A 12,037-nucleotide genomic window follows, 5' to 3' on the forward strand; every position below is an offset into this window, starting at 1 on the left:
GTAGATAAAAGGCGCTGTGGAGATACACCTTATTGTTATCATCACTGCTGCTGTTCATATCGCTGTTGGTTTCGGCTGCGGGCCAAAGGCCAAACGCATCAGTCGCGCTCACACACCACGATGCCCAGGCTCCAAAGTTTCCCACCCACTGATCCTATCCATGTACGTACTTAGAGCCTGTGTGTGTGTGTGTGTGTGTGTGTGTGTGTGTGTGTGTGTGTGTGTGTGTGTGTGTGTGTGTGTGTGTGTGTGTTTGCCGTGGCCGTCCGCCAGGCAGTAATTCAGGTGTTGGTAATTCGACGCCTGAGGCTGTCAGCGCGGCAGATCAGAGGTAGAGGGCAGCGTTGCGTAGGTGCCAGGGCGTCGTAGCCTAACGGCCGCACTACTCCGGCCCCGCTAATGATGGGGGGAGGGGCCTCAGGGGACCCCCCCACCCCTCCCCCCCGTCAGGACACTAGTTTCTCAACGTGTCACGTCCGGGGACCAAATGGACTCTTGAGAGTTAAGGGTGTACGCAAATCAAACAAATACTCTATAGCAATGATCAGAATATTTACATTTCCAATTTGAAGCATTTAAAAACATTTTCATTTTTTATTTCCTTTTTTAACTCCAAGCTACACTGCAAAAAAATCCTGTGTTAATGTAACTGACCTGTAATGGTCCATTTGGTTCCATTTGTATACACACTCTCGGAGTTCCAGACCTGTAAGTGTCCACTTGGACCGCTGCAGGGTGACATGACTTGTCAGGACCAAAGGGACAGGTGGGACGTCCGGTTCCAGACGGCTTCCTTTGCATTTCAGCTTTTTAGGCTTTTAGTAACTGAAGCTTCGTTATCCATCTGACTGACCTATGGTCAGCTCAGAGTCAGGGCCAGTGCTGCTTCGTTATCCATATGACTGACCTATGGTCAGCTCAGAGTCAGGGCCAGTGCTGGACAGCAGCTAAGTGCATTTACTTGAGTACTGTCCTTAAGTAAGTTTCTTGAGTATCTGTACTTTACTTCATACTTCATTTTTATTTGAGCAGATGCAGAAGTAGATCTACAATATCAAAACATATCACATCTTGATTTTAGGGAATGGTAAAGGTAAGTATATACTTTGACTGACGCACTGACTGGAGTTGAAGACCGGTTTATATAATATGACACGCTGTGCTGTGAGGATGATGACACAACAAAGTGGTTGGGATCAGAGATGGAAACTAGCTTAATGTCGTGACACCAGGTACATCAAACGGATAAGAGGGAAAATAATGTTAATGATGTTTGGTTCCAAAGTCCCGTGGAACTTTGAGAGGAGATGAGGGAAACAGATAACATGATGACATTATTAGCATGGATGCTTATAATGTCCATGATAATGATGTCCATAACTAGCCATGAGACAACCAGATAAACAGAGTGTCTTGATTTAACCCTGAAAAAACCCACCGTTGCACGTTGCACACTAAAAACCTTTAAATTTGACCTTTGGCTTTGTACGTGGTCTGTTCTTGTTTCCTTCTACACTACAACAAAAGATTGCGCATTGCAGACAGTGCGTGTGGCACGTTGTGAGCTTTGTAGATCGGCTATTTTCCCTCCAGAATAGGGATGCTAGGGTTCAAGTGGTTAACCACTTATCCGCATGAATCTAGCGTCCTGGTTCAATCTGTAGTAGTCCAGCATTCAGGGAAAATAGAACACGTGCAAGCTGACAATATGTTGTGTTGCGTCTCGTAACACATCTCACCTAACTTCATCAGTAAACCTTAACCAAACTGAAAATTTGTATTGATTTTAAAATGTGCAAAATATCGCTCTGTAAAATAGGGGACCTTCGTCGGACACAAAAATCTGGCATGGATCGAGCTCCATTTACTGTAGCTGACAAAATGATTCCACTATTGAAAAATGTCACAGTCATTGTATGACTTCAGGCTAGAATGAATCACTATATTGACATTTAGATGTAATAAATAAATAGAGTAGTACAAGATCACAACACATCGTGATGCGACAATAGGCTACATTGTGAGCTTGTAGATCTGTTATTTCTCACTATTTTTGAAGTAATCGATAATGCATTTTTTTGGTACATTTAGGTCCCAGGGGTCCCTTCCTATAGAAATATAGTATAGTTGAAGTCTTTGAAATGTAGTGGAGTGAGTGATACATAAGCTTACAGATACTCAACTTAAGTAAATATACTTTGTTACTCTCCTCACCCCAGATGTAGTGGAGTGAGTGATACGCTTACAGATACTCAACTTAAGTAAATGTACTTTGTTACTCTCCTCATCCAAGACAAACAGCAGACCGTCAGACAGAAACCTTTTATATCCATAGTTTAACTTGTTTGTGTCTTGATAATACTACAGTGTCACACAAAAGCATCAAAAGTAGCAGATTCGACTCGAGCTTGTAGACCTGCGACTTTTGCATTTGAAACCTTGAAAAGCAACAATTTTGGATAAATGAGGTTTCTACCCTGCAACAGACGAGATAGCACTCAGTCAGCTTAATGAAACACGGTCATCTACAGTTACACAGCGGGTCAATGCACCCATTGTGACAACAAGACCAGTGACATCATCATCTGAGCCGATAAGAACCAAATCACTCTTAACGACATGTTGTTGAAGTAGACACATGATCCTGCCCTCACGAAGAGAGAGAGATAAAATACGAATGAAAGAAAGACATATTAACTATATTAAAAGACCTCCATTTACTTGTAATTATCCCCGCCTCGCTCGGGCGATCTTAAACTGCCATTCATAATTGAATCGCAACTAATGGACTCGCTAATTGGATTCTAAATAAAGACTTTCGCAAGGCCTCCCGAATGTCACCGAGGGTCTAATCTTTTTTGGCGGAACACATGATGGGTTTTGGCTGTTTGTGTCAGATTGGATCATGACACGCATTAGCCCCCACTTCACCCCCCCCCCCCCCCCCCCCCCCCACACACACACATGTACACACACACACACACACACACACACATTTCACTGGTGATTTAATACGGGAAGCTATTTACTGTATAATAGAGGGATGGCGGCCATGTGTGCGTGTGAGTCTGACTGTGTGTGTGTGTGTGTGTGTGTGTGTGTGTGTGTGTACAGTATGTTGGGGGGGGGGGGGGGGGGGGGGGTATGGGACTTAGGCCATAAAAGTTTTACTGTAGGTGTTCATGTTATTTAAAAAAAAACACGCTTCTCGATTAGATTAATCAACACAGTTTCAGACACACGTACACATGCGCACACACACGCACCACGCACGCACACACACGCACACAGTGCTCGATCTGCAACGGTTCATGATCCCATTTTAATTATTTTAATGAGCTTCATCAGCGCCAAAGACTAATGAAGATTTCCCAGAATACAATCCGATTCCCATCCACCCCGCCCACCACAGGGCCATTCCCCATCATGTTCTTATAAATAGCTTCCTGTATTAAATCACAACTAACTTACATAATACATCTCTGGGTGACATGCATGGGGGTAATTGGCTGTACAGAATAGACATGGATTGACTGGTGTTACAAAACAAGTACAATCGTAAAACAATTAGGGCTCCATTTTCGTCACCGCTAAACCCCTTATCCCTAAACTTCTTTGCCTTTTTTTTTACTATTTTGCAAAACATTTTTCAATAGTTAAAATGGACAGTCTACAAGCTCACAGCGTGTCAATGTAGATTGGCTAGTTGAACTATTGAAAAATGTTTTTCAAAATAGTAAAAAAATGCAAAGAAGTTTAAGGATAAGGGGTTTAGCGGTGACGAATATGGAGCCCTTAAAGTTTTAAAATATGACATTTTAAAATGTATACTTCATCATGTGACTATATGCAAGTATCCCCTATAGGGTGACCAAATATTCAGGCCCTCAAACCGGACCCTTAAATCAATGTGCACGTGTGTCGTGCACGCACATGGCCAATGGCCATGCATGTACATTAATGCATGCGCACATGTACAGTTGGAGGCCATCAATATTGTCCTTTTCTTTTTGCTGAGGTTTGCGTGATCTGCGCAAAAGGACAGTTAACCCATTTTGGGTGGGAACCCCTTTTGGTGTTTTAAACATTATGTTATAATTTAGCTATTGGAAAATAGCAGATCTACAAGCTCATAGCGCGCCACCGAGTGGCGCGCTACGAGCTTGTAGGTCTGCTATTTTTGAAAAATCGTGAAAATATTTATTTCAGAAAACTGGAGGATTTAGAAGGATTTTTTTAAATTTTGAGGTCAGGCCTAAATGGGTCAAATGATAAGGGACAATATCGGTGGCACCCAACTGTATACACACCATAGGGGTTACAGTACATACAGCCAACGACTGATTGACAAACATCAGCCTCAGTGTTGAATTCAGACATGCAATGCATTAGTGCAATGTCTTCTTTGTTTACTTGAAAAGTAAACAACATGCAACCACTGGAAACAACTGATTATTATAATTCTGGCAAAAACTGGGACAATTTCATAGTGAATGTTGAAAAGCGGGACACATATTAGAGTTTTAGAGATATTTGTCGGGACTCGAGTCGAGACCATGGTGGAGTACTCAAGTTTTGTTTTTACTTGACTAAAAGTATCAATACTGCAATATAGAAATATGTCTGGAATTCAAAATGTACTTGAGTAAAAGTACAAACGTATATTGGCACAAAATGTACTTAAAGTATCAAAAAATATAAAGTAACCAGTATCCTGAATGTCTCATTTCACAAGTTTTCAATTGAAATGCCTAAAATGTACAAGAAATGTTTTCAAAATAGCAGATCTGCAAGCTCACAATGTGTCGCATTGCGAATTTGCGACACATTGTGAGCTTGCAGATCGGCTATTTTCAAATGGTAGAAATGTATAGGCCTATAGTGCTGAAGTGGTTAATGTTTTATTTTTATGTTTTATTTTATGGTAAAAATAATCCAAATCTACGAAGTAACTACAGTTTTCAAATAATTGTAGTTGAGTAAAAGTACAATATTTGCCTCTGAGATGTAGTTCAGTAGAAGTAAAGGTATTGAAAATTGGAAATACTCCAGCAAAGGAAAAGTACCTCCAAATTGTACTTAGGTACATTACTTGAGTAAATGTACTTTACAGTACTGCTCGAGACACACAGCTTGAAACCGGGACAATCCCGGCCAAACTGGGACGCCTGCCTGGTCACCCTACATAACCCAGAAAGTGGAGATCAAAGTGTGGTGACCTACCTGGCCATGGTGTCATCTTTCCTTTTGGATGCAAAGAGATGGCGGGGGAAGAAAAATGCATAATCAGGAAACAAAGGTAACATTCAAATTCCAGCTCTCTACAGGTGTAATACTCAAAGTATAGCCACTTTCCCTGATTACGGAATCTACTGTAAGTACCCCCTTTACCTGAACTACAATTTGATTATTGTATTTTGTCGCTGTCCAGCAGAAACCTTCTATATTCTTATTCAAACTTTTCACATTTGCCCACCCCCCCACCCTCATAAATCATACTGCAGTACATACTACAGCGTCACACAAAAGCCTCAAAAGTAGCAGATCCACATAAGAGCTTGTAGATCTTCTACTTTTGCTGCGTTATGATGGGAGCAGGAGGGGGGAACCCAGTGTACTCTCTGCTGCCCCATCTGGCGGAGTCAGGTTAGATTTTTCCACCCGCATTGGCAAAGTCTACATTTTCATAAATCATTTCCAAACGTGTTTCATCTTCCCAATCTTTCAAAACAATTTCAGAAATAGCAAAAGCAAAAAGTATTTTTGTCACAAACTTTGTCTCAATTGGTCACCACAGTTAAGCCATCCAGTACGACAGCACAACACCCACCCAGCCCTCATCTCTAGAACAATATTACAGAATTACAGATGCAATCAGGTGAAAACCTGGTTATTATACCTCATGGATCTAATGCATCCCGCCATCCAGTGTTTCCACGGAAACCACTGTCTCCAATTCAGGTTAATGATAATCATGCAAACTGAAAATGAAAAATGAAAATGAAATGAGGCAAATAAAAAACGTAACAGACAGACAGACAGACAGACAGACAGACAGACAGACAGACAGACAGACAGACAGACAGACAGACAGACAGACAGAAGTATTTGATAACTATAACATTAGATCTGTAGAGCACAGAAGTCCTGAAACCTCTGGTTTGCAGAAGTTTGACCTCTATGGAGAATAACATTGGGTTTCTTAAAATTAACACCAACCAGGTAGGATGTGTAAATTACGTCAGAATTCGGTGCTCTATAGTGTTGTTGATAGATGAACAAAATACACTGAATACAAACACTAGAACTGTCAAATTTGAGCTAAGGGCCGTTCATAGCATTGAACTAAGCCAGGGCCTCTCTGTTGAGTGCAAAGTTGTAGGCCTATTGTACCACTCCAGAAAAATGGCTTCAGAACAACCGAACAACACACCACACGTGACATGTCTCAAGACACAAGGGTTAAATTCAATTAATTGCAGTCGTTCATGTATGCCTCTGAAAGGAACCTGTGTAAATCATATTATTCATAATAATGTGAATGGACTTTAAACTCACTGTGTTCCATACGGATTAGAATGAGACATGTGTTGGATTCTATAGGTGCTATTATAGAGCCCTTATCAGACCATGTCAAACTGATATCTTGCAGACATGTGCACACAGGAGGAATGTTTCAAAAGAACCTGACCGCTCATAAGATGCAATGGAAAATAAGTCACCGCACTCATGTGTAAGAATGAATTCCGTCAATGTTTTGGCTGCAGTTTTCCTCCCAGTGTGAAGGAAGAAGGCTTAGGATGTTTACTGTGACTTCTCCTTTTAAAAAAATACTAAAGCGATTCCCAAACCAGTTGATATCAAAATCCCTCCTCTGTAAGGGTCGTCAGAGGCGTCTTGTGAGGTCTCGTGCTGACGCTGGCGTCTCGTGCGGGAGCCTCGGTCACAGATTGAGTGAGCCAAAATGAGCGTTCCTCAAAAAGTGAGCTTTGGGAAGCTGTTGGGAATGGCTTTGCATGCAACCAGCATGCTCATGTACAGTCTCAATGTCTGTACACAAATATGCCAGAGATAAGCTATAGAATAGAATAGATGCTACAGGTGAACACATTAGAATACATACCTGAAGCAGGGAAGTGAGATGATAGTTTCGTAGAATCTCCATGTGGATATAAGGTCTTCCCTGATTGGATTGGTGGCGTAGTATCGCCAGGCAGACTGGGACAGGTCAAACAACATTTTTAAGCTTATTATTGTTATTTCAGAACTGTAGAAAAAAAGAAAGGGCATGCGTTTGGCCTTCAATGAAGGCCATAGTGTGGCCAGTGGAAGAGCCATGAGAACATGGCTCATCCAGTGTGTCTCCCTCACCTGGATGAGTCCAGCGGCTGGATGTCTGCGTTTCTCAAAGTGCTTCTGTCTGTGCTGCTCCTGAACCTTCAAAGCCAAGCCTGAACCCAGGATGCCCTGATCACGCACGTGCACGCAAGTGCGCAGACACGCACACGCACACGCACACACGTGCACGCGCACGTGCACGCGCACACGCACACACACACACACACACACACACACACACACACACACACACACACACACACACACACACACACACACACAACCAATCATAGTCAGTATCATGGTCAGTATCACACATTCAATGTCAGTATTATGGTCAGTATCATGGTCAGTATTATATCAGTATCGTGCTCAGTAGCATGGTTTATCACACATTCACTATCATGTCAGTATTATGGTCAGTATCATGGTCAGTATTATATCAGTATCATGCTCAGTAGCATGGTTAGTATCACACATTCACTATCATGTCAGTATTATGGTCAGTATCATGGTCAGTATTATATCAGTATCGTGCTCAGTAGCATGGTTAGTATCACACATTCACTATCATGTCAGTATTATGGTCAATATCATGGTCTGTATTATTTCAGCATCATGGTCAGTATGATGCCAGTATTATGGTCAGTATCATGTCAGTATCATGGTCAGTAACATATCAGTATCATGGTCAGTGTCATGCTCATTGTCATGGTCAGACGGACAGACAGACAGACAGACAGAAAAACGGCATGCTATAGTACGCCGTCCGATATGGGCTATAGCCCATGGTCAAAAATTCTGAAAAATGAGGATTTGAAAAAAAGACGAAAATCACTCCGAGACCATGGGCTATAGCCCATCGTCTCGGAGTGATTTTCGTCTTTTCTTCAAATCCTCATAAATGATGAAAAACGCGACCATGGGCTATAGCCCATGGTCTCGAACGGCATACTATAGCATGGCGTTTTTCATCATTTATGAGGATTTGAAAAAAAGACGAAAATCACTCCGAGATGATGGGCTATAGCCCATGGTCTCGGAGTGATTTTCGTCTTTTTTTCAAATCCTCATAAATTATGAAAAACGCCATGCTATAGTATGCCAAATCCTCAAATCCTCAAAAATGTAGATAAACGGCATGCTATAGTATGCCGTCCGATATGGGCTATATCCCATGGTCAAAAATGATGAAAAAAGATGATTTGAAAAAAAGACGAAAATCACTCCGAGACCATCGTCTCGGAGTGATTTTCGTCTTTTTTTGAAATCCTCAAAATTGATGAAAAACGGCATGCTATAGTACGCCGTCTGATATGGGCTATAGCCCATGGTCAAAAATTATGAAAAACGAGGATTTAAAAAAAAGACGAAAATCACTCAGAGTCGAGACCATGGGCTATAGCCCATTGTCTCGGAGTGATTTTCGTCTTTTTTTCAAATCCTCATAAATTATGAAAAACACCATGCTATAGAATGCCGTTCGAGACCATGGGCTATAGCCCATGGTCTCGGAGTGATTTTCGTCTTTTTTTCAAATCCTCAAAAATGTAGATAAACGGCATGCTATAGTATGCCGTCCGATATGGGCTATATCCCATGGTCAAAAATGATGAAAAAAGATGATTTGAAAAAAAGACGAAAATGGGCTATAGCCCATCGTCTCGGAGTGATTTTCGTCTTTTTTTCAAATCCTCAAAAATGATGAAAAACGGCATGCTATAGTACGCCGTCCGATATGGGATATAGCCCATGGTCAGTGTCATGCTCATTGTCATGGTCAAAAGAACGGCATGCTATAGTATGCCGTTCGAGACCATGGGCGGGCAGGCAGGCAGGCAGGCAGGCAGGCAGGCAGGCAGGCAGACAGACAGACAGACAGACAGACAGACAGACAGACAGACAGACAGACAGACAGACAGACAGACAGACAGACAGACAGACAGATAGACAGACAGTATAAATATACTCACTGCAGGTAGAGCAAAGAAGGACACTCCTATGAGAGCGAAGGTGCCAGCTAACAGTCTGCCAGCCCACGTCTTTGGAGTTTTGTCACCGTAGCCGATCGTGGTCAAGGTGATCTAACACGGCGAATAATGAGATTATAATGACAAAATACACAGCTGCAAAAGTGTGATTGACAGATGGACGGATGGATGGATGGAAATTGAAATTAACCTAGGCAAATAGGCTATTTCTCAGCAGAATTAGCTGCTTCTCCCTCATTCTCAAGATGTGTAAGAAATTGGTCTGTAAATATAATTACAATGCAGTGTGTGAGTGCATGTTTGTTTATGTTTAGTTTAGTTCACAGCACAGATGCGTGCGTGGCTTACATTTGGCTACACTGCCTGCCTTACACTATAGTTATGGCTGTATTGTGATGCATCTTGGTTGTGGTCCAATTCCAAAGGTGCAGTATAACAGCTTTGACAGGACATCACCTGCAAGGCCTTTTCATATCTTTCAGACATGGCCCCCTTTGGAAAACACATAGGACAGCCGGGCCGGCCACTGCTGAATGTAGTGTGTATGTGTGTGCCATGAAGTACCCACCAGGCCCCACCAGAGGGCGTCGGCGTAGGTGTCAAAGTCCTGGGTGGTGGGCGTGGCCGTGGGGTTGTCGGGACTGGGCACGGTGTCCACCGAGACGTCGTCCTTCTCCACCAGGTAGACCAGGAAGGACGCCAGGATCAGCGACAGGAAGCCGATGTACCACGCCGTTATCAGTTCCTGTAAGAAACATGACCATGTCCCGGGATATTATCTATAGGGATCTATATGGGCCTCAAGCTACGTCTGACGTGGCCAACCTGCCAGTCTATGGCGTCAGTACCACATAGTATGACATCATATTGATGACATCACAGACATCGTCATGGATAATCTGAGATAGCGTGGGGACCAGACATGAATCTGCCAGTGCAAAAAAATAAAATATTGTGTGATAATTATATCTGTAGAGCAGCATATGTCAAACTTTCTCCCCTTAACTCTGACAGTGTACAAATGGAGGTCCATTTGGTTACATTTGTATACTGTTAAAGACTTGTAAGGGTCAATTTAGAACTAGCTTCGGGCTGGGGAGGGGAGGAGGCCGCACAGATCGGTGAACAATAGATCCAGAGGCTGTTTTCGCCGGTAAATTTGAATCCGCCCCTCTAGACCAGAAATCACACTGGCAGGGGCAGGCTTTAGAACCCCTTCAAGGAACCCTGAGAGTCCCTGGACCCACTGTACTGTGTAGAGGGATGGCCATGGCAACTCTTACCTTGCAGTGTGGGTAAATAGCGACCCCTGGTGCAGGGGCGTGGTATTACCTTGCTGTGTGCGTAGATGGCAGAGCCCAGCAGTTTCCAGGTGCCTCCTCTTCGGTCCATGCGCAGCATGCGCAGGATCTGCAGGAAGCGCAGGCTGCGCAGCGACGTGGCAAGCACGTTACCCTGGTTGCGTACCACCACCACCGGCACCGAGGCGATCAGCACGAAGATGTCTGAGCGGGACGGGAGACGAGGGAGCAAACAACATCATAGTTCATGTCAGGCCAGTCGCAATCATCACATCGCCTGATCCGCAGTCATTTTTTGAGTGGTGTAAACCACTCCTATAACTGGCTTTGTTAGTCTGTCTGTCTGTGCTCAAAAAATGAGCATGGTTGATGCTGATTGGTTGATGCTGATTTCATTACGTCAGAATTACGTCAGACCACAGCTGATCAGGCTATATAATACCCTACACCACTCAGTTCACACGGGTGTGATTTTTTAAACTAAGCGCAATTATTTTATAATAATTTTCAAGGACGTACAGAGAATGGTAGAGGGGCAGGAGTTGACGTTTCTAAAAGGGCACTTTTGGCCAAAGTTTTTGACATTTCTAGTCCAAAAATAGCTGATCTACAAGCCTGTAGATATTATAACCACACCTGGGGATCTCTATTAGATTGTTAACTCTATACACACATACAAAACTATGGGGAGGACGTCCCAATTTAACATAAGTGGATGTACTCAAGAACGACGCAGGAGCGCAAAGCACCAACAAGCTGGCCAGATGTATGGAGAACCGGGATGACTGGAAGCGACGATGGAGGGCTTGTCTGAGGACGACCTAGAGATGGCACCCCGTCTTTGAAGTTCAGGAGAGTTTAGAAATGGTGTGCTTCCATGGTGTGAGTACAGCATGGAAAGGTGGACGACATTTGCATATCTTTCACAATAGCAAATGCTAAATTCATGGTCCGGAGAGGGCACTATTATACGGATGGGTAATAGGACAGGGTATTCCTTTGATGTCTAGTGTGTGCACATGCCTGGTCGTTATAATCACACTTTCTTTCATCTGTATAAAAGAAACGAACAATGAAATGAACAGAAATGACACATTTCCGTCATTATCATACTTCCGGTCGGTTACCTAAAATGCAGAGTGGTTTGCGAGCAAACTTGAGCCTCCCCCGCCATCCTTTGTATCGACAGCAGCAGCCAGCCGACCAGATCCTCAACACAAACTCTGCTCCAAAGAGGAAGATGGTGAAGGTCTCCTGAACTCATCCAAAAACATATGTTGGCATAAATAAAGATAATATAGTCGCTGTCCAGCAGAAACCAGATAACATGTGATCAAACAACGCAGGTGTCAATAATCACTGCGTGCACCGTGCGTGCGTGCGTGCGTGCGTGCGTGTGTGCGTGCG

At 43.2% G+C, this 12,037-nt stretch overlaps 1 protein-coding gene across 1 annotated transcript in view; it reads right to left on the reverse strand.

The window, feature by feature from the left end:
- The window catches only part of kcnq3 (potassium voltage-gated channel, KQT-like subfamily, member 3), a gene marked incomplete at its 3' end in the record, with an annotated part of 172,173 nt that overhangs the window by 12,200 nt on the left and 147,936 nt on the right, over positions 1-12,037 (reverse strand). Inside the window, exons 5-12 of the mRNA XM_079529280.1 lie at positions 11,758-11,884; positions 10,662-10,834; positions 9,898-10,074; positions 9,312-9,422; positions 7,372-7,467; positions 7,124-7,218; positions 5,970-5,981; positions 5,224-5,277 (exon numbers count right to left, since the gene is read on the reverse strand). Of these exons, the coding sequence (XP_079385406.1) occupies positions 5,224-5,277; positions 5,970-5,981; positions 7,124-7,218; positions 7,372-7,467; positions 9,312-9,422; positions 9,898-10,074; positions 10,662-10,834; positions 11,758-11,884 (845 nt within the window). The remainder of the gene's footprint in view (positions 1-5,223; positions 5,278-5,969; positions 5,982-7,123; positions 7,219-7,371; positions 7,468-9,311; positions 9,423-9,897; positions 10,075-10,661; positions 10,835-11,757; positions 11,885-12,037) is intronic.

Source organism: Electrona antarctica (genome assembly GCF_951216825.1).
Source record: "Electrona antarctica genome assembly, chromosome: 19".
NCBI classification, from domain to species: domain Eukaryota; kingdom Metazoa; phylum Chordata; class Actinopteri; order Myctophiformes; family Myctophidae; genus Electrona; species Electrona antarctica.